Raw genomic sequence first — 24,481 nt, 5'->3', positions numbered from 1 at the left:
TGTCAAGGGGTTCGGTACACAATGAGAATACATAAATATCAATTGTATTTATTTGCAGAGATGAGACCGTAACTATCTATAAAAAAGAGTGCCAGAATGTCAAAATATACGCCCACCATAGCAAATTACTTAACTCTGGCACCTGTATTTGCATTTGGATTTTTTTTGGCCAATTATAAAAAAGATGTAAGAGAAGTTATTAATGGTAACAACGAAGGGAAACTAATCCTAAAAAATGTTGTATTTAAAAAAAAAAATCTACATACTCAAAGTCCACACAAAACTCCTTACAAAGAAGAGATCAAAATACAACTAAAACTGGATCTAACATGCATATTGTACCAAAGAAAAGTGCTCTCAATTGTTCCCTACGGACAGTAATAAAAAGTCAAAATATAAAGTGTTTATCATAATAACAAAGGGAAGTAAATCTGCAAACAAGGGGGCCCCATGAAGGTGAACATTTGTGCCAAGTTACATCACAATTTTTCTATGCATGAAGAAGATATGGTTCGGACAAGGTCATTTTAAAATTTGACCTTTGACCTCTAAGTGTGGTGGCAAATATTGTGCCAAGTAACATCAAAATCCCTCCATGCATGACGAAGAAATGCTCCGGACAAAGTAATTCTTGGATTATTCTTGTATCTGATATTTGGCCTCTAAGTGTGACCGTTACCTCAGACCTAGGAACCTGGTTCTTGCGCATGACATTCTGTCTCATAGTGGTTGACATATGTGCACAGCAACATCAAAATCCCTTCATGCATGAAGAAGAAATGTTCCGGACGTCATTTTTAAAGTATGACCTTGACCTTAGACCTAGTGATTGGTACTTGCGCATGACACTCTGTCTTATGATATTGAACATTTGTGCCAAGTTACATCAAAATCCGTTCATGCATGAAGGTGCTGACCTTGGTATTACTTCACATTCTACTAGTATTAAGGGTAGAGTGTTGAATTTCTGGAACAAAATTCTAGTCATTCCTAAGGAAGATAAAATTAGTTACAGCTTTCACAGAACATGTTAGTATTATTTGTCACTCAGAATGAAAAGTTCAGTTGGATAGATTATGTTAGAGATAATAATGAACCATCTTTGTATGTCTGATTTTAGGTTAGAACATAAATCCCACTCTGTGTTTTCTAGATTATATTATTAGTATTGGAATCATATATCAATTTGTGCAAATTTGAAGAGGAATGACTTTGCATTTGAGAATTACTACACACTTTCGCCTTTTTATCTTGCAGTCACACTATGCAAATTTAGATATCTGAATCATAAGTTACCAATAGGAAATGGCACATTTCTTAACATTGATATAGAACAAAGAACATGTAATTCGTGTGAGAGAAACCTAATTGGAGATGATGTTTTTTTTTACTTGCTTCACTGCAATCATTTTTATATTAAAGCTATAGTTTTTTCACTGAGCGTAAGTTAACAGTCTTGCAAGCAGCGCTTTAACAAGATCGCTTTTCATGTTTCTTTTCACTTTCAAAATAACCTGAACCAGGCATGACAGTCTTTCTCTCAATATGCTAACTTGAAACCGAAATATTACGATCTCAAATTTAATATTTTACTCTATAGTAAACCGTTTGGTTAAATCACTTGTGACTCAAACTGGAGTTTCTCACTATGTACCAAAACAAACAATCTACATGTACAACTTTCCCTAACAATACAATAACAGGAAATTTAATATGATACAGGCTTACAATGTCAATTGCCATGTCCGGTGTCATAGGATTTATCAAATAGTATGTACACACAAAGTAGATACTTATGGACATGATTAGCTTTCAAGCTGGCTGAAGTATATATTATAATAGCGTTATTTATGTAAAAGGATCGCAATAAATTCTTTTCATTTGTTTTATAGTGTTTTCTGTGTTCTCCAATGTCTGCTGTTTTTCGATGTCTGGCATCCTTGTTCTGCTTCCCCCCTGAAACCTCCTCCCCTTGTGCCCTTTTTACCACTTACCTCTTTCTTTCCATCTATATTTCTAATAAAATTTAAATGTACTTGTTGGATTTAAAAACTATAAAATCATTTTGAATTCAAATAAAGTATATCGAGTTGTATGACTTTGCCAAAACATTAAACATTTATGATAAGTGCTGTGAACCATATCCGTTGCGACCGCCTAGGTAGCCTAGTGGGAGTGCGCCAGCTTCGAGTACGGGAGGTCGTGGGTTCGATCCCTGGCCGCATCATATCAAAGACGTAAAAATTAGTGCAAGTAGCTTCCACGCTTGGCGCTCAGCATTAAGAGGATAATACTAGGACTGGTCAGCCCGGTGTCAATCTAATGTGACTGGGTGGGGTATGTCGTGTGTCTATGGCGTGATGTTCAAGTAAGGCAGCAATATAAAACTGGGCATTATGCTGAATGCTTCAAGTAGTCACCGTCGTTTATATGACTGAAAAAAATATATGAAAAAGACCTTCAACCCGAACACACATATATCCATTGCAAATTTTCATTAGACGTTATATCATTTCCTCAAAATGATTGTGTTCCTCTTTCTGCCATCCTTCGTACCAGAAAAATGAGATGTAGCCTGTGAACATCCCATAATTTTATGTTTCGAGCAGCGGACTGAATCGCTTCAAATAGCTAATTTAAAAGCTCAACAGTTGGCACCGGTGTAATGAAAACATAGTTTATTACTACTCAGAGTATTTTAAAGAATGGATTGTAAGCATGTTTGGACTGACTTATGAGGCATGTTATTACACCTAAGGTTCACCCTTTTCAAAGCTGTCTTTTTTACAGTTTTCACAATTATCAAGGAGACTGACAAAATTTTGTAGAGGAATGTTTTTAACATCTTAAAAGAACAGTAGGCTCTGGACATATTCAGAAGTGTTAGTAGTCAGTAAACGATGTTTAGATTCATAGTTAATTCTGCTGGGTACTTTCCACTTGTTGGTGTTGGTTTTTCAAAAGAGCTGGCTGGAATAGGGTATAGTTGACCAGTTTAGTGCCGAATATATATTGTAACAAATATCAAGGAGGTTCATAGATAATTTAAAAAGCGGAGGAGTAAATATATCAAAATCAGTAAGTCTTGAAGACCAAAATAATATAGACGTTCACATTACTCATTTTGTCAAACAGGTCTGTATAAGCAATAACGAATGGCCGTCCACATAACTTGATCCAGAGTCTGCATCATTCAAGGTTAGTTTTTAGCTTTTGAAATGGTGAAAACGTCACTCCTGACATGTGAGGTGTGTATTGGTATCTTTCGTCAGTTTTACATTGCCCCCATGCGCATATTTCTGTTGGCATTTTCGACGTATAGTCAGTGCAATAGTAACAGTCAAGTTATCGATAGCTCGTACTTACATCAAGTGACCGCAGATGGGAAAACCTCAGCATAACTGCTAGTGGTTGAGAACTATTTCAAATTTTATCTCCTATTATTTGTTCTTATACTAAGGTAGACTGACTATGTAATAACAAAATCAAAGTATACAAGATGGACATTTGAATGTAAAATATTGTACAGTGTGGGGGAAATATAGCGTTGTTGCTGTCCGTATATCCGTTCGTCAGTTCATACGTCCCGAAATCTTGACAATGTGTGTCCAAGTCTTCCCACACTATAAGCCTGATTTGCTTCAAACTTTCAAAGATGAACGAGCTAGATGTGCAGCCGACCATTAAGGAAATAATTCATTCCATGAGTTTTTTACAACAGTTATGACCCTTTAATAGTTTTGCGTTATAGAATATAAAGAAAAAAAAGCCTTGTGTGTCGAACACCTCCCATACTGTTAGCCTGATTTGCTTCAGACATTCATAGATGACTATAAATGAAGGAATTATTTCTATAACATTTTACGGCAGTTATGACCCTTTGATAGTTTTTGCTTTATTGAATATAAAGAAAAGTCTTGTGTGTCCAACTCCTCCCACACTATCAGCCTTCTAACATTTACAGATGGACAAGCTTAATGTGCAGATAGCCATACAGGAAGGATTTATTTTTTGAATACTTTTAACGCAGTTGTGGCCCTTTTGTTTTTTTCGATATCGAAAGAATTGCACACTTTGTGAGGGCATCTATGCCCTATAGATACAATTCTTGTTTGAAACTATATTTCTCAAGTATTGAAAACTATATTCGTGTTTCCATAATAAAGCATTTTCTCTCATTTTTATACAACTATGTATGAAAACGGGTTTTTTGACGGCTTCAGTGCCATTCTGTTAATGACCAACGTAGAATATTTGGGTTGTATTATTAGCAAAATACCAAGCACTTTACATGGTACCCTATTTTTCATAAAGTTGAAAGTAACCATGGCAACAGAGATGTTTAAAAATGCAAATAAAAAGACGAAGTTTTGTTCCTTCAATAGACCTGTGTCAACGCTTTTGAATTTTACATTTAGATATATAGGTCACGGGTTTCGTTTCCGTGGTAAAGTTTAATTCAAGAAACCACAATTTTCTAATTTTAGAGCTTAGATTTAATATATAAGTAACAAATTATCAATGAAAACTAACAAAATAGGTATTACAAATCAAAACTGTCTAATTTGTATTTGAAATAACCTTTCACCCAACTGTATCCCCAATAACATCAGTTACCATCATCAATTTTCTTACATTCCGCATAACATTCAATATAACTACATAAAAGAAGCAAAATATTGATCATTGTTCAGAGCAAAAGACTGGTAAAATATTTTATCAAATAATGACTGTTTGAAAAAAGTTCAAATAAAGAAAATGCACTTAATTACGTACTTTCAAAATTAAAGCTTTCAGTTTTGCGAGGTAATTAACACTAAACATCTTGACGATAATGACGTCATTTTAAGGCAACAATGTTTTGAAGCCTTTCCGTCCCTTTTATAATCATTATTTCTGCATCATTAAACTATTAAGCATCAGTTCGGAGACAGGTTCATGATTTTTTTCCAGAATAATTGATCTACAAACACACAAATATTATGGTAACCTACCTCCTTAAAAGGCTGCAAACAGTTAAATTTACAACAAAGTCCTCTTTGTGTGATAAAAACAGGATAGTACTTATTTACATGTCTCTAGGAGCAAAGTATATTACAATGTGTCACGTAATTTTACCCTAACTTCTTATAAAGGTGTATTTGGTCTAGATCATTGCAAACCCCGTCACCCTCCTATATCCATACTTGTCATTAATAAATCAGAAAGTAATGTTCACAGCTTTTTATTTTATTTTTTGACTTATTAGCCTGGTAAACATGCATTGAATATAGACCAGTCCTAGCATAGACTAATGGACCGACGTTTTATGAGTCATGTATATAATAGTTTCACACTCGTAAGATCTGATCTGGCGGTCAAAATTATAATGTGCCGTGATTTATCCAAATGACTCTCAATATCAACATTCTAGCGCATACATTTCTCTACATAATAAAGGAAATCTTCATCAAGTTTGTACTGTGTGTATTTTGGGAGCTACATCCTCTTGATTTTATCACTGTTAACCAAGTTCATCATTTTATGAATGTGTATGCGTGTGCAGTCTGTGCCATAGTTTATTTGTGATGTGGTCAGCCTACTTCATGTGCAGACAATTGCTTGAATTAGGCAATTGTCACCAAGTTAGATTGTATCTCATACATTAATAAACATTATATCTGAGTGTTATTTACTTCTATGCACTTGAATTAATTATGTTTTCACTGATATAGTTTTTTATGCCCCCGAAGGGAGGCATATGGTTTTTGAACCGTCTGTCGGTTTGTCCGCAATTTTCGTGTACGGTCCATATCTTTGTCATCGATGGATGGATTTTCAAATAACTTGGCATGAATGTGTACCACAGTAAGACGACGTGTCGCGCGCAAGACCCAGGTTCGTAGCTCAAAGGTCAAGGTCACACTTAGACGTTAAAGGTCATTTTTCATGATAGTGCATTCGTGTCCGGTCCATATCTTTGTCATCCATGGATGGATTTTCAAATAACTTGGCATGAATGTGTACCACAGTAAGACGACGTGTGGCGCGCAAGACCCAGGTTCGTAGCTCAAAGGTCAAGGTCACACTTAGACGTTAAAGGTCATTTTTCATGATAGTGCATTCATGTCCGGTCCATATCTTTGTCATCCATGGATGGATTTTCAAATAACTTGGCATGAATGTGTACCACAGTAAGACGACGTGTCGCGCGCAAGACCCAGGTCTATAGCTCAAAGCTCAAGGTCACACTTAGACGTTAAAGGTCATATTTCATGATAGTGCATTGATGGGCGTGTCCGGTCCATATCTTTGTCATTCATGCATGGATTTTAAAATTATTGGGCATGAATGTGTACCACTGTAAGACGACGTGTCGCGCGCAAGACCCAGGTCCGTAGGTCAAAGGTCCTAAACTCTAACATCGGCCATATCTATTCATTCAAAGTGCCATCGGGGGCATGTGTCATCCTATGGAGACAGCTCTTGTTTTATTTCTTCTTTTAAAATGTAAATTATTACAACGATATCAATTCAAATGTATTGGAGGTTTAGCACATACTGTTTTGAGTAGCAATGACTTGATAATAGTGTTTTATATATCGCTATAATTTAGAACGTCAGTTTCTCAAAAATGAAGCACTATGATCTGTACTTGTTTCCTTTTGTTTCTTGATGGCCTCACACTGAAGAGACAGATAAATAAGAAGGGCATGACTTTCAGCATACTTTTTTCAGTTCAAATGATTTTCTAATATTAAGTTTTGTTTCGGTTTTAGGTAAAAAGGGCTAACAATATTCATCAGAAGTGCGATGGTTAACTCACACTGGGTGTCCGCAGTTAAAGGCCTGCACTATCTCAAGCAAGGACTGGAATGCTTTTGTGATTATGTAGTAAACCAGCAGCATGCAAGATTAATTGAAAAATGTCCTGAAGCTTGTACTCAATGTGACATAGAAACCCTTATACCTGCTCATAGTTGTACAATCGAAACCAATGAGAAAAGGTGTCCTTTAGGACAAATAAAGTGCAACTGCCTGAAAGTAAACAAATCAAACCAAGTTCTTAGAAAATGTCCCAAGGAGACATGCAGCATTATTTATGACGAAATCATCAAGAATCATGGATCGACCCCTCCATCACCAAATTGGAAAAATACCAATCTTAAAAAATGGTACACGGATCCATGGGCGGTTGCCACTTGCTTTATTAAAACAACAGGATATGCTGGTCGGAAATGCGCAGCGGAGTTTGATTGTTCTGGTTTATTATCAGTCATCATAAACAACAAAGCCTTTCTTAATCATCTTGAATGCAACATTAATGACAATGATGACAATGATCACAATGACGCTTTCTCTAAGGTAATATTTAATATACAGGTATGATAAAAGAAAACGTAATTTGAACAAACTGCCGGGTTATTTTATTAAGCTAAATTACATATTTGTTTCCAAACCATGTGACTTAAAAACATAAAGGTATTAGACCAAAATGATTAGCAGGTTGATCAATAAATATGAATACTTTCTAGTTAAAAATGCTGTCCGTCTTTCTACAGCTTTCACGCAATTCAAGATCATTTTAAGGCGAATTCCATTTATTATGTTTCCTCCAAATTGGGGAGACATATTGTTTTTGCCCTGTCAATCTGTCCGTCACACTTAATTTGCGATCAACAACTGGAGAACCATTTGACTTAGAACCTTCAAAACTTCAAGGTTGGCAGAGCTTTTGGAGTAGACAACCCTTATTGTTTTTGGGGTCATTCCATCAAAGGTCAAGGTCACATGGGCCTGAACATGGAAAACTTTTCCGATCAATAACTACTTAAGAACCACTTGACTCGAAATGTTGAAACTTCATATGATAATTGGATATGCAGAGTAGATGACCCCTATTGATTTTAGGGTCACTTTATTAAAAGTCAAGGTCACAGGGGTCAGAACATGGAAATCCGTGTAATTTGATAACCATTTAACCTAGAACCTTAAAACGTCATAGGATGATAAGACTTATAGATTAGATAACCCCTTATTGTTTTTGGGGTCACTCCATTAAAGGTTAAGGTCACAGGGGCTATCCATCTGTCACACTTCATTTTCGATCATTAACTGGAGAACCATTTGATCTAGAACCTTCAAACTTAGGATGATAGGTTTACCGAGTAGATTAACCCTTATTATTTTTGGGGTAACTAGATCAAAGGTCAAGGTCACAGGTGCCTGAACATGGAAAACCGTTGCTGATTAATAACTTGAGAACCCCTTGAGCCAGAATGTTTAACCTTCATAGGATGATTGGATATGTAGAGTGAATGACCACTATTGATTTTTGGGTCACTTGATGAAAGGTCAAGGCCACAGAGACCATAACATGGGAAACAGTTTCTGATCTATACCCTGAGAACCATTTGACTCGGAAACTTCAAATTTTATAGGATGGGAAGACTTACAGAGTAAATGACCCTTATGGTTTTTTGGGTCACCTGGTTAAAGGTCAAGGTCACAGGGGCCTGAACATGGAAAACTCTTTCCCATTAATAACTTGAGAACCACTTGACCCAGCATGTTGAAACTTCATAAGATGATTGGACATGCAGAGTAGATGACTCTATTGATTTTGGGGTCACTGAACCAAAGGTCAAGGTCACAGGGTCCAAAACATGGTAATCAATTTCCAATCAATAACTTGAGAACTACTAGGCCCAGAATGTTGAAACTTCTTGGGATGATTGGACATGTCCAGTAGATGAACCCAATTGCAGACAACTAACAGTGTCTCTTTGACTTTCGCTCCTGTCCCCTATTGACTTCTTGCCAAGTTCTACTTCGCACTGGGCGAGACCATGCACCTTTATACAAAAGCATTTTCTAGTCATTTCAAGTTTTTCGTCCAACATTTAGGTTTTGTTTGTGTGATTTTGCTTCATGTGCATGTGAGCCATGTTTAAAACAAATTCAGGTCTGAAAAGGATCCTGGTAGTTATCCTAGTTTTGATATTTCATAAAAAATGTAACAAGGAATTAACAGATTTCCACCGTTGAACTTAGGTGAGAAATTGGCAATTTAAACAAATACGCTAGAAATTGCTGGGGTCATGTCCATGTCTTTGTACTGTTTATAGGAATAGGATATGATGACATTGATAAGTTTGATGATAGCTGTAAGTATGCTGTGGACTGTGAACCCAAGTGCTATGAAAATGGGTCGGAAGTGGACAAATTGTCCAGATGAAAAAACAACAAATTAGCTACACTTAGGGAAAGAATGTATATGAAGTAAAATATATCAAAACTGTATTTTCAATTTGTTATCTGAGTTAGAAAAAGTGTTTTCACAGCCATCACAAATATCATACATTACAGTTTTCATACACAGGAAAATGCATCTGTAGTACTATATCAGTTTCTCACATATCTGCCACATAAAACAATGCAATCAGGCTTTTATGTATTTACAGGCTGTTATGGTAAGGAACGACCTTTTCCATTCACCTTCATGTGAAATAGAAGAGGAAGATGCACATAAATATATCAACTTAATGATTGACGTGCTCGCAAAGGTGTCATACAGAGAGGAATCAAAAGATGCTGCAATAGAAAAACTTAATGCCGTAAGTAAAATAGTTTTCTAATGGAGTTCTTACCATTTCTTTCTTATTTGCATGAAAGTACTAAGCTCAAATCTCTTTTACTCTCATTTTATTTGTCTAATTCATTTTTCGCTTACCAGAGCTCGAAGTGCTCAAGGTTAGCTGTTGTGACCGGTCATTGTCCGGCGTCCCTCTGCGTCCATGGCGCGTCATGTGTCGTCTGTCGTCCGTCAACATTTGCCTTGTGAATACTCTAGAGGACACAGTTGTAACCCAATATTTATGAAACCTTGTCAGGATGTTTGTCTTGATGATTTATAGGTCAAGTTTGAAACTGTGTCATGTGGGGTCAAAAACTATATCAGAAGCCAGATCAAAGGAAAAGTTGTGAACACTCTTGAAGCCACAGTTGTGATTTAGTCTTTGTGAAACTTGGTCAGAATGCGGTTCATTTTTATCTCTAGGCCAAGTTCGAATCTGGGTCATGTGAAGTCAAAAACTTGGTCACACGGTCAAATCAAAGGAAATGGTTGTGAACACTGTAGAGGCCACAGTTGTGACTCAATCTTTATGAAACTTAGTCAGGATATTTGTCTTGATAATTTCTAGGTCAAGTTTGAATCTGGGTCATGTGGATTAAAAACTAGGTCACTAGGCCAGATCAAAGGACAGTCGTGTTAACACTCTAGAGACCACAATTTATGTTTGAAACACATGAGAATTAGTCAGAATGTTTGTCTTGATAAGTTTGAATCAGGGACATGTGGGGTCAAAAATTTTGTCACTCGGTCAAATCGAAGGAAAAGCCTGTTAACACTCTAGAGGTCACAGTTGTGACCCAATCTTTATGAAACTTAGTCAGAATCTTTGTCTTGATGATTTCTAGGTCAAGTTCGAAACTGAGTCAAAAGCTATGTCACTAGCCTAGATCAAAGGAAAACTTGTTAGCACTGGAGAATCCGCGGTTTAAGTTTAAAACTCATGAGAATTGGTCAGAATGTTTGTCATGATGACCTCTAGGTCAAGTTCGAATCTGGTTTATGTGGGGTCAAAACTAGGTCACCAAGTCAAATCAAAGGAAAAACTTGTTAACACTCTAGAGGCCACAATTGTGACCCAGTCTGTATGAAACTTGGCCAGAATGTTTGTCTAAATGATCTCTAGGTCAAGATTGAAACTGGGTTATGTGGAGTCAAAAACTAGGTCAGTAGGCCAAATCAAATGAAAACCTTTTAACACTCTAGAGTCTACGGTTTAAATTTGAAACTCATGAGAATCGGTCAGAATGTTTGCCTTGATGATCTCTAGGACAAGTTCGAAACTGGGTCATATGGGCTCAAAATCTTGGTCAGTAGGCCAGATCAACTCTGGTGAGCAATAAAGGGCCATCATGGCCCTCTTGTTAAAATTCAGTATGGAATTTTCTAAGTCCTGTTAAATGTTCTGTATATAATCCTACTATATAAAACAAATCCAAAATATACAAAACGACAAATACGTTAACCCAGAAATTAGCATTGGCCTTGTCAGATTGTAAGATTCTCAGCAGAATTGACCTGACGTATCAAGGAGTCGAAGCGACTTTGAATTTAATGTCGCTGCTATGATAGTACGATAATTATACAAACATATATTCTTGAATCACGTTAAAAATATTTTAACTGCTGCATGTAAATACAAGAGTTATATAGGAAAAAACCTTTTAAAAAACCTTTTTGTCTGAAACTTAAGATTGAACCCTTTGACATTTTAACTGTGAAGAGGTATGTGCGAATATCTCTAAATTGTGCATAATGCTGCATTCTCATTACAATATAACACAAACACATATGCTCTGATAAAAAATCTGAGATGTACTTGAGAAAATAAATGACAAATTAGAAAGCATAGTGCTTGGTCTTTGATTACTAATCATTCATGTATAAGCCTAACAAAAATGGTGAATGGGCTCGGATATAACATTTCTTTAAGCTGATTGCCAAGTATTTGTCAAACAATTGGGTAACGGTGCTACAGAAAAATATTTTTGGAATTTAGGAAACATGACAAAATGACCTTGTACGGCCACAGCTGTGGTTATTGGTTATTGTGACAACTGCTTTCTGTAGTCAATCTGCGGACATAAAGATAGATGTAAGCCAAGTAAGACGTTTTTCTCGGATCTTCTAACCGTTTTGTTCTAAGATTTTGGAGCAATGTCACAGGCAAGTCTAATATTGAGACTTGATGAATGAAGTCAATTGAAGTTGACTAAATGTTCAACATTTTAACATTTTTAACTCGACTATTAACAGAATAGGTAGAGCTGTTGGACTTGCCCATGCGTCGGCGTCCGCGTCCGCGTCCCAATTTGGTTATGTTTTTGTATGTAAGCTAGTATCTCAGTAACTGGATTGAAACTTCACACACTTATTCACTGTGATAATCTGACATACATTGCACAGGTTGCATATTAACTCTATTTTGCTTTCTACAAACTTATGCCATTTATTTCGACTTAGCAACTGTTGGTTAAGTTTTTGTATGTAAACCGGTATCTCAGTACTCACTAACGAGAATGGATTGAAATTTCAAACACTTGTTCACTGTAATTAGCTGACATTCAATTCAATTCTATAACTCTACTTTGCATTTTTACAAAATTATGCCCCTTTGACTAATTCAGCTGACAAGGCTGTTGAATAGTCGAGCGTTGCTGTCCTCCGACAGCTCTTGTTTTTCAGACAATGCTTATTTCCAAAAGATTTTGCTTAATAGCTGTTGTTCCATAAAGAAAGCTTATCTAATCATGCGTGTGAACAAACATTGATCTATCTTCAGTCTGGGACAGTCAGTTTCATAACTCAAGATGAATAGTTCCAAAGTCTTTACGCATCTCATATGGTCTATGTTATATGGGGTATCCTTAAAAACGACTGCTAAAAAGCACTGTAAAGACTCTAATAGGACTTAAAGTTGACCTTAAGGAAACATCGAAGAAATTGGACCTTAAAACTATAAACACAACATGCAGAATTTACTTGTGACTGTAACAGATCTCAAATGGAACATTTTTTTGATATGAAGTACAGATCATTTAACATATGATGTATCTATATTTGTATTGTGTTAATTGAAAATTAAGTTGAACACCTCTCATGTAGTTCGTTTAAACATTTCTAACAGTTGTAATAAGAAAATATATCTTTACTGATGTATTATTGTTATGCATACGAAGATAACAACATTTGCAATATATCAGTCAACAATTTTCAGTAATTCTAGGTTTGTAAGTGTTTTGTCGATTTTTTCGCTTTATTTAGTGTTTTCGTTGCGTTCTTGTTAAGATATTTTGACATCGGAGCTAAACTGATTGACCTAAAGACAACTTTGTTTATTTCAGATTAATGTTATAATACTTAGAATATTGATTTTATTGCATTTAAGACCTAAACTTCACATGGGCCGATAGCTCATTAATATCGTTATAAAATAACTTACATAACGTCATTCAATTGTTACTAGTACAGCTGACAGCAGAAAAGGTCGCTGCTTTTAATTGTTCTTATATACCGGATATAACATGAACAACATTGCATACTTATTAAGTAGTTTACACATTTTGATCATCCGTGGTACGCGGAAAGCATGTAAATATAATAATGCACTTTATAGTCATCATTCGAGTAGCAACAGTTACTACTTTACTGACAATTATCCCTATCATTTTGTCAGCAGTACATGTTACAAGAGCAAATTGATTTATCTTCCGTAATGTGATATTTTATACAGTTGTCTGAAACAGCTTTTTATTTTTCTCAAATAAGATGCTACGTGTTAGTTTTGTCCTTTTTAGCTTACCTCAACCAAACATTCGGAGTGAGCTATTAGTATATTTAGATAGTCTGGCAGCATCTGGCGTTAATTGTCAACAGTTTTACGTAAACATCTTCTTCTCTGAAACTGTTGGTGGTCGGAATACCACTAAATTTGATATGTAGCATTCAGGCGAGGCTCCCTATCAAATTTGTTGTTAGAAAACAAATTTTAAACGACTTGTTCTCATGAACCACTGGATGGATTCTCATCAACTTGGACTGTAGCATCATTATAAGATCCCTTTCCTGTTATTATGGGCTAGAGTCAATATAATAGAAATACATTTTATCGACTTCTTATAACATGCTTGATGGATCTTCATCAAACATAGCATGTAGAATCATTGTAAGGCCCTGTCGCAAGTTGCGCAATTAGGGGCAACTTTGTCACTAGAACTAAAAGTAGAAAAACCTTGAAAAGACTTCTTGTCATGAACCAGTCGATGGATCTTCATCAAACTTGGTTTGTTGCATAATTGTAAGGTCTTCTCTCACTTTTTTTTAAATTGGTGTCCCTTTAAGGGGCCGCTAGAGCTAAAAATAGAACAAAACTTTAAAGGACCTCCTCATGAAGCGTTTGATCAATTAAACTTGGTCTATAAAATCATTGTAAGGTCCTCCCTCACTTTTTAGCTCACCTGAGCACCAAGTGCTCAAGGGTGAGCTATTGTGGTCAGTGGTTGTCCGTTGTGTGTCAATATTTTTCTGTAAACAACATATACTCCTAAACCACCAGGCCAATTTCGATGAAACTTCACAGGAATGTTTCTTAGATGGTATGCTTTACAAGTTATTCAAAGAAATGAATTCCGAACAGAACTGGTTGCATTGGCAACGAAAAGGAAATCTTTAAAAATCTTCTTGTCAAAAACAACAAGGCCTTAAGCTTTGATATCTGGTTTGTAGCATTATCTAGTTATTCTCTAAAAAGATCCCTCTGGGGTCAAATATGGCCCCGCCCTGTGGGTCATATTGTTTATATTGACTTATATAGGGAAAAACTTTGAAAATCTTGTCCAAAACCACAGTGCCTAGGGCTTTGATATTTTGTGTGTTGCATCATCTGGTAGTTCTCTCCCAAGATTGTTCAAATTATCCCCATAGGGTCAAATATGGCCCCGCCATGGGGGTCACATGGTTTATAAAGACTTATATAGGGAAAACGTTGAAAATCTTGTACAAAACCATATGGCCTAGGGCTTTGATATTTTGTATGTAGCATCATCTAGTAGTTCTTTATCAAGATTGTTCAAAGTATCCTCCTGGGGTTAAAACTGGCCCCGCCCGGGAGACCCACAGCTTAGCTATTTAGTATGTGGAATGCTTAAGTAGTTCTCTACCAATATTGTTCAAATCATGACCCTAAGGTCAATATCTGCCACGCCCGGGGATCCCTTGTTTAACATTGACTTGTATACCGGGTAGGAAAAATCTTTAAAAATCGTCTTGTCCAGAACCATAAGGCGCAGACCTTAGATATTTGGTATTCAATATTGTCTATTGGTCAACTATCAAGTTTGTTCAAATCATGACACTGGGGTCAAAATTGACTGCAAAATTGGGTCAACAGTTTTTACATTGGCTTATATAGGAAACAATTTCTTTTCTGAAACCAGATACAGATCTTTGATATACTCCACCCTGACCTGCTGACATACTTTCTTGTCTTTGAAGCTACAGCAAAGAGATTTGGACCACCTATATAATGTTTGATACAGATTTCAATACTCATCTTAGACAGTCTAAATCATGACCTACTGACCTACTTTCTCGTTTTTGCAGTTACAGCATAGAAATTTTGACCACCTGTATAATTTTAATACAGTATTCAATACTCATCTTGAATAGTCTTAATCTTGACCTACTGACCTACTTTCTTGTTTTTGAAGGTACAGCATAGAAATTCGGACCATGTGTATAACGTTTTATACAGATTACAGTAATCGTCTTTAATATTCTTAACCCTGACCTTCTGACCTACTTTGTTATCCCCCGACGAAAGTCGGAGGGATATAGTTTTGGCGTTTTCCGTCCGTCCGTGCCCGCGAAATGATGGTTAAGTGACTTCATAACGGTACTTTCTCTTTGATGTCATTCATTCCGTTCTGTTTATGTGACCTTTTTCTTTTTATGTGACTGATAGAACAATAGAGAGAACAATGGGGGTGTCACATAAATACCGTTTCGTTAGAACGTGCGTCCTTCCGTCCGTCTTTCCGTGCCCGCGAAATGATGGTTAAGTGACTGCATAACGGTACTTTCTCTTTGATGTCATTCATTCCGTTCTGTTTATGTGACCTTTTTCTTTTTATGTGACTGTTAGAACAATAGAGAGAACAATGGGGGTGTCACATAAATACCGTTTCGTTAGAACGTCCGTCCGTCCGTCCGTCCGGAGCCATATCTAGGAAATGGTTGGGAATATTTATTTAAAACTTCATATACATGTTCACCACTATGAGTTCTTGCGGCCCGTCAAGTTTCAGTCAGATTGCCCAAGTAACACCAGAGTTATGGCCCTTAGAAAGTTCTAGTGTTAACTATATAGGGTACTATAAATATGGCAATTTCTGCATCATAACTTTTGATATATTTGACCTAGAACTATGAAACTTAAACAGAATTTAGATCACCATAACGTTGTCCGTCCGTCCGTGCCCGCGAAATGATGGTTAAGTGACTGCATAACGGTACTTTCTCTTTGATTTCATTCATTCCGTTCTGTTTATGTGACCTTTTTCTTTTAATGTGGCTGTTAGAACAATAGAGAGAACAATGGGGGTGTCACATAAATACCGTTTCGTCCTTCCGTCCGTCATTCCGTTCGTCCGGAGCCATATCTAGGAAATGGTTGGGAATATTTATTTAAAACTTCATATACATGTTCACCACTATGAGTTCTTGCGGCCCATCAAGTTTCAGTTAGATTGCCCAAGTAACACCAGAGTTATGGCCCTTAGACATTTCTAGTGTTAACTACATAGGGTACTATAAATATGGCAATTTCTGCATCATAACTTTTGATATATTTGACCTAGAACTATGAAACTTAAACAGAATTTAGATCACCATAATGTGGTTGTGTACACACAATTTCGTTTGGATTTATTTGTAAATTAAGAGTTATTGCCCTTTAATTTTATAAAAATCCACATATTTGTACATAACAAACTTACCATTTGGTAGAATTTCATTAAATTTCCTTCATTCTTTTCCATGAACATTTATTGTAAACATGTGAAGTTGTGTACCCACACCTGGTCACCCCGATACCTTGATCACCCCCCCCCCCCAATCCCCCGAACCCCCCACACCCCCCCCCCCCCCCCCCAAAAAAAAAATCATTCCTTATTTTAGATTTTTTTCAAACAAACTTCATATACATGTTCACCACTATGAAGTTATGGGCCCCATCAAGTTTCAGACAGATTGCCCAAGTAACACTAGAGTTATGGCCCTTAGAAGTTTCTAGTGTTAACTACATGTATATAGGGTACTATAGATCTATAGATATGGCAATTTCTGCATCATAACTTTTGATATATTTGACCTTGAACTATGAAACTTTAACAGAATTTAGAGCACTATAATGTGGTTGTGCACACACAATTTCGTACGGATTTCTTTTGTAATTTCAGAGTTATTGCCCTTTAATTGTCTAAAAATCCACATATTAGTACATAACAAACTTACCTTTGGCAGAATTTCATTAAATTTCTTTCATTCTTTTCTGTGAACATTTATTATAAACATGTGAAGTTGCGCACCCACACCTGGTCACCCACTTGCCTTGGTCACACACCCTCCTCCTCCCAACACCTCCCCCCCAAAAAAAAATTTTTTTTTTTTCATTTCTTATTTTAGATTTTTTTCAAACCTTCCATGATTATTTATCAACGTGCAAGTTGTATCATTCCCCCACCTCACTCCTCCAGCCAGTCATGCCTACCACTGATCATGCATCCTCTGCCCCCCCCCCCCCCCCCCCAACTTCACCCTTTTACCCTTTTTTTTTTCATTTTTAATTTTCCATCAATATTTATAATCAACATGTGAAATTTTGTTTCCTCTCCCGTTCCCCCGCACCCCCACCCCCTAAAAAATAAATATATACATATATATATATCCATTCCTTTTTTTTTTTAATTGTTCAAACCTTCAACATGTTAAGTTGTGACTGCACAAACCTTGCCCTCAGCCATGTTCAGGATATCTTACCTGTGTTCTCTTAAGGACATTCTGTTCTTTTAAGTTCAAATGTACATGTTAAACAGCAACACCTGGTGCCAAACCACTCAAAGACAAATTTTCGTTCCAGTTAAACTTCAAGCTCACATTTCAATTAACTGCATTTAATTTTAAAAGCTAAGCTTATTACAGTAAGCATATCCCATTCAAATATAAAATATCCCATTCAAAATAAATTCTTTAGTCAGGATCAAAGTATCATACATTTATTATGTACTCTTTAATTAAACATTTGTTTTCTGTTAAATTGATTTTGACTAATGAAATTATTTGCTTCTTATTAACATCCTTAACTTTTTGCCAAATATATTTTTTTGCCATTCCTCACCACAAACCCTTTCGGCGGGGGATACCAATTCATCGAATTTGCTTGTTCTGTTTGAAGCTACAGCAAAGAGATTTGGACTACCTATATATAATTTTTAACAGATTTCAGTTGTTATCTAGAATAATCCTTATCATGACCTACTCACCTTGTTATTTGTTTTTGAAGCTTTAGTGTTCAAGCAGTCAACTAAACTCAGATGAGCGATATAGGGCCATCATGACACTCTTGTTTATCATGTGAATATGTGCCACTTAATTTTACTTTGGATTTCACTCTGTAAGACCAGTGTCATGGCCCTTGACTCTGTCAAAAATGCATAAAAGGCATACAATTGTGCGTGTGTGTGTGTGTGTGTGTGTGTGTGTGTGTTCGGGTTTAACGTCTTTTTCAACAATTTTTCAGTCATATAAACGACGGTGTCTACTTGTAGTAGTGAGCACAATGCCCAACTTTATAGTGCTGCCTCACTGGAATATCACGCCGTAGACACGTGGCATGATACCCCACCCAGTCACATTATACTGACACCGGGCTGACCAGTCCTAGCACTATCCTTTTAATGCTTAGCGCAAGCGAGGAAGCTACTAGTACCATTTTTTACGTCTTTGGTATGACGCGGCCGGGGATTGCGTGTCCTATGTATTTGACCTAAAGTAGTAAAACGTTAGAGGATGATTTCATCTTTAATGGATATTTACCATCAGTCATATAGAATTTCAACCCTGAAATATTCGCATTTTTTGCATGTTTCAAGAGTTGTAAATATAGTGGCACTTATTATTGTTCAGCAAAAGTAGAAGTAATAGTACTGCGGCTGGTTATTGTTGTTGTTGTATTTTAATGGTAATACTAAGGATAATTATTCATTTATGACCGTATTCTTTTAAGCTAAAACAATACTATCAAATGGAATTTGAATGCATAATTTATTTGTTCATTTCTAGTTTCTCTGTCAAACTAAAATAGTACCCACGGTCTTTTTGTGTTCATATCGCCACGGCGTCAAGGTCAAATGCAATTAGTGTACATATTCCAGAGTAACTGTGGAAAAACTGCGGACAAATGCAAAACTTCAACGGAAAGTGGGTACTTTCCATGGAATAGTATGAAAAAGTCACCTGTTATATAACATGTCCAGAGTTATTGCAAATATATTCCACGGACATCTCTGGAAATCACTCTGGAAAGCGGACATCTTTCAAAATGTTCGTAGAATGTTCATGGACACTGCGTAAATGTAGCACTTAGAAAAATTCTGATCGTTTTAACTCTAGAAAATAACTGTCATTTTCTGATGGATTTTAACACATCAGAAAACAATTAGCACCAGAGTTGGAATACCATGTAATCAAGTTCAGGCAATTAGATCAACTGATCTTACAAATAGGAATTTTCAGAATGTGTAACTGGAAGTGTCATGTAAACAAGTTGTGTAGAAATTAGTGAAACTTTATTATGTAATTCAGTTTAGAGTTAATATTGAAGATTCTGTAAATTGCCCAAGTAAGTTTGTTTAAATAATTGACCAGAGAAACAATACATAATTTTGTTTTATGCTAATGAAACACATGTATGCATGTATCTTTGTGTATCAGTCACTACATAGCATGTAACAATGAATGCTTAAGTTACCAAAGGCTTCACAAAGATTTTATAAATAGTACGCATATTTGAAACACATGACTTAAGGTACTTTCTTTGAATGATTTCATCATTATTTTAGTGCGATTAATCTTTGTTCATAAGTATATATATGCTTGAAAATACTCCAATCAGTCACTTTTAGCTGGCAGAGATTCATTTTCCTTGTTCATATATATCATATAGTGTTTGAAACTGCAAAAGTGATCACATGCAATAAATTCATATTGCTTGTACTAAAGTGTTATTGCTCACTAAACATGTACTGCAAAAAGGTCTAATAAGTCACATTTATTGCTATTGAATAATACTGTCCGCAAAACTTCCTGGACCACTTCGGAAAATTGTCCATGGACGTCCTCGGAATAACTCCTTAACGGACGGTCTTGGAATCACTCCAAAAAATTGTACTCTGGAAATCCCTGGACATTTTACCGCAGTTTTCCACAGTTCGGAGTCCGGACTTACATGGAAATTCACAGCCATTCCATGGAAACCTCTGGAATTTTCTAAGCCGGGCTCTGAAAGATATTTAGGCAGTTGTGTTATTAATGAAATGACCCTCATAAATTTATGGGTTTGAACTGACAAAACAAGTAAGTAGTATAAGAAAGGATGGTTTTGGCACACTTTTGACCCAAATTAATTTTAACCCTTGACCTAAACCGATCAATGCTAACCAATTTCAACAAATTTAAAACAAATTTTCATAGTACTTTATGAAAACCTATAGTAAAATATGATTAAACACTTCCACCAAATATTTGCCAAAATCCTGCCACGAAAACAGCAATGTGGCAGTGTCTGCCAACTTGGCAAACTTTTGGCTAAACTTTGGCAAACACAAATTCAACCAATCAAAAGCCTGCCATTTTTCTGCCAAGTGGCAGCAATGTGACAATGTCTGCCAACTTGGTAAACTTCTGGCAGAATGTTGGCAAAGTTATTTAATGTACTTAAATTTGATAAAACATATATATTTAAATTTCTGCCAAATTTCTGCCACGGAGACAACAATGTGGCAGTGTCTGCCAACTTGACAAACTTTTGGCAAACTTTTGGCAGATTATTTTTATTGATAAAATGTAAAGGTATTTAAACTTATTTTGAATTAATAACTACATTATTAGTCTTTAAATAATTTTAAATACATTTGATATAGATGAGTTTACAGAATAAAATATATTGTTTGAAAGAAAGAAGATTTACTGATAATATAAATCCTCATTATGTTACAACAAAAAACGGGAGAAAAATGATAAGGGCTACTTGTTCATCTTGTGGAAAAATGAAATCAAAGTTTGTTAAAAGTACAGGGGGTAATTTAGATATTCACAAAGCAATGTCACCTTTATTACCTAAGAAAGGTTTAACACTTCCAGGATATAATTATTGTGGGCCAGGAAATCCCCTAGAAAATGGACCCCCTGTCAATGAACTGGATGCAGTATGTATGGACCATGATTTTTGCTATGACAGTGGTGTAAAAAAGGGTACATGTGATAAGCAAATGCTTTCCAATTTAAATAACACTAAATCAAAAACATTTGGAGAAAAGATTGCAAAACATTTAGTTGTGAAACCTATAATTAAAACGAAATACAAACTTGGGCTGGGACAGGAACAACAGTTCCCTATGGGTTTAACACCCAGACAAAAGTCAAAAAACGGGAAAAGGGGGTAGAGTATACCCCCGGAATCACATGGAGCGATGAATTAGCAGAAGAATTACACAAACCAATTAAAAAAAAATTTAGGAAACGAAGAGTGATAGTTAATGATATTGATGATACTTGGTCAGCTGATTTAGTTGACATGCAAGCTTTTTCAAAATATAATAAAGGAGTTAAGTACTTGTTAACCGTTATTGATATATTTAGTAAATATGCTTGGGTTATTCCATTAAAGAATAAAACTGGAGAATCTGTTACAGAAGCATTTGAAAAAATAATTTTAAAAGGTAGAAGACCAACAAATTTATGGGTAGATGAAGGAAAAGAATTTTATAATAAAAAGTTTGAATCATTTTTAAATAAAAATAAAATTAACATGTACCATACATTTAATGAAGGAAAGGCTGTAGTAATAGAAAGATTTAATAGAAGTTTAAAAAGAATAATGTGGAAATATTTTACAGCAAATAATACTTATACTTATTTAGATAAGTTGCAGGATATGGTTGATAAATATAACAAAACAAAACATTCTAGTATAAAAATGACACCAACCGAAGCTAGTAAAAACTTAAATAAAGGTACTGTTTACTTTAATTTATATGGTGATTTAAAAATATCAAAGAGTAAAACAAAATTTAAAATTGGTGATCGAGTTCGCTTAAGCAAACTTAAAAGACATTTTGAAAAAGGATATACACCAAACTGGACTGAGGAAATATTTATAATTTATAAAATTAATAATACAAATCCCAGAACGTACACTATTAAAGATTTAAATGATGAAATAAGTCAAGGTTCATTTTATGAACAAGAACTTTTACCTACTACACAAGAAGTTTTTAGAATAGAAAAAGTTATTAGACGAGACTATAAGAAAAAACAAGCTTTAGTAAAATGGAAAGGTTATAGTGAAAAATTTAATAGTTGGGTACCATTTAGTGAATTGGAAGAAATTTAATATAAAAAATATATTATATAAATGAGCCATAAAAATTTAATTTCTAATAATGGAATAGAAACAATAGATCAGTTAATCATTCACTTAACTAAACTAGCTGCTGCTTACAGAAAAAGTTATAAATTTTGTGGGAGAGTAAGTACCGGATTATATATTACAGCAGGTATCTTTGGTTGCTCAGCTGCATTAGCACTTGTTCCAGCTATTCCTATATTTGTAGCAGTTGCTGGCGCTGTTCCATCAGTAATTACCATATTTACTAACAGACTAAAACTTGACGACAAGAAATTTATTTTAAAAGCACATCATCATAAAATAAAACAACTAATAACAAAAGCACGGATTGAAAAAGTAAATAAAGAAGAAGAGAAACAAGTTATTCAGGATATTTTTACAATACTATTAGAAATGCAGAAAGAAAAAAAATATTCAATGCCTTTTGAAACGTATATGAAGGAATTTAAACTTAACGGATATAAAAGTAAAAAAGAAGAAGAGTTGTATTAAATTTTACGTGTGTTTTTAGAGATTTTTTTCTATAAGTATATTATATATAGATGGTTAATAGAAAGGTAGATAGAATGATTATGCCAAAATTATCTAGCACTTTAGGAGAAATAATGAATCCAGACAAAAATTCATATAAGAAAGTTCTTAAAAGAAGAAATGTTATTAAATCAAAACTTGATCAAATAGTTAGCGATGAATATAAAAATCATGTCATTGATAAATTACAAAATGTTATAGATCCTTATCTTTTAAAAAATAATTTATTTGAATGGAACTGTGGTTGTCTATTAACTGAAGAAGAAAATGCTGAAAGATTATGTGATTGTCCCAGACCAAATAATATTCGAAACAATCCTAAAAAATTATTGTAACCGACTGTGATACTAATGAAGAAAAAACATATAAAAGCAATTATGCAGCGTCTAAAGACCTTGGTATTAATTCTGGGTTAATAACAATGTGCTGCAAAGGAGAAAACCGAGTAAAATGTGGAATATCAAAAACTAATGGAAAAAGATATAAATTTAAATATTTTATTTCTTCTTAAAGATAATTTAAAACTTTATTTATTTTATTATTTTTTTTAATTATTTTTTTAATCCTTTTTTGCTTAACGAATTTTATTTTCTAAATATAATATATAGATGGAAATCGAGAGATCCACAAAACAATATTATAAGAAATTTGAAATTAAAATTACATATAGACAAGATCCAAAAAATCAATTATATTTAACTATAAACGACTCTTATGAAATACTTAAATCTGAACTTAAAACTTTAAAAGGTATAAAAATAAACGTTGTTTTAAAAATAACTTTTGCAAAAATGGATAAAACTGATACAATATATAAATCAGCTTATTTTCAATCAAAGGCTTTAGAAATAATTAATACAAATGAAATAAAAAAAACTTTACATCAAGCTTTTGATGAAATAATAAATAGAATTGGTAATTGGATTTCTGAAGGAAGTGGTTGGAGAATAGAGTCAGTTGATGCTCATTATATAAATAGATATAAGTGTAGTCCATTGGCTGCTTCAAGTTATTTAGAATTACCAAAACCATTACAACATCCAATGAAAGGATTAATAAATATAAAGAATGATGATAACGAATGTTTTAGATGGTGTCATTTAGCTTACAAATTTCCTGTTGAAAAAAATCCTCAAAATATAAAAATCATATAAACGATCTTGATTATACTGGAATTAAATTTCCTGTTACATTAAATCAAAAACCTAAAATTGAAGTTTTAAATGAAATATCATTTAATATATTTGGTTATGAAGAAAATAGTATTTATCCATTGTACATATCAAAATATCAATACGAAGAACACTGTGACATGTTGCTAATTACTAATGATAAAATAAATGATAAAATAACTGATGATGACTGTAAGCCCTCAAGAACTGTAGTCCAACATTATGTTTGGATAAAAGACTTTAATAGATTAATGTTTAACAAAACCAAACATGCAAATAAAAAACACTTCTGTAAAAGCTGTCTGCAACATTTTTCTCAAGAAAGAATATTAAATGAACACATACTAAATTGTTTAGCTATTAATGGTATCCAAGGTGTAAAAATGCCAAAAGAGGGAAGTAAAGTACAATTTAAAAATTATCATAAAGGTTTAGCAGTACCTTTTGTAATTTATGCTGATTTTGAATCAATAACTAAAA

At 34.6% G+C, this 24,481-nt stretch overlaps 1 protein-coding gene across 2 annotated transcripts in view; it reads left to right on the top strand.

Moving 5' to 3' along the window:
* LOC128547231 (uncharacterized) overlaps positions 1 to 24,481 on the top strand; it is a 94,431-nt gene that overhangs the window by 578 nt on the left and 69,372 nt on the right. The window contains exons 2-3 of one of the 2 annotated variants that reach the window (XM_053519264.1): positions 6,759 to 7,344; positions 9,444 to 9,596. In XM_053519264.1, the coding sequence (XP_053375239.1) occupies positions 6,793 to 7,344; positions 9,444 to 9,596 (705 nt within the window). In that variant the 5' untranslated portion in view covers positions 6,759 to 6,792. The remainder of the gene's footprint in view (positions 1 to 6,758; positions 7,345 to 9,443; positions 9,597 to 24,481) is intronic. The other variant, XM_053519265.1, reaches the window with a different exon arrangement.

Source organism: Mercenaria mercenaria, chromosome 12 (assembly GCF_021730395.1).
Source record: "Mercenaria mercenaria strain notata chromosome 12, MADL_Memer_1, whole genome shotgun sequence".
Taxonomy (NCBI): Eukaryota; Metazoa; Mollusca; class Bivalvia; order Venerida; family Veneridae; genus Mercenaria; species Mercenaria mercenaria.
The sequence above is the reverse complement of the archived record's forward strand: the minus strand, read 5'-3'. Positions and strand labels throughout refer to the sequence as shown.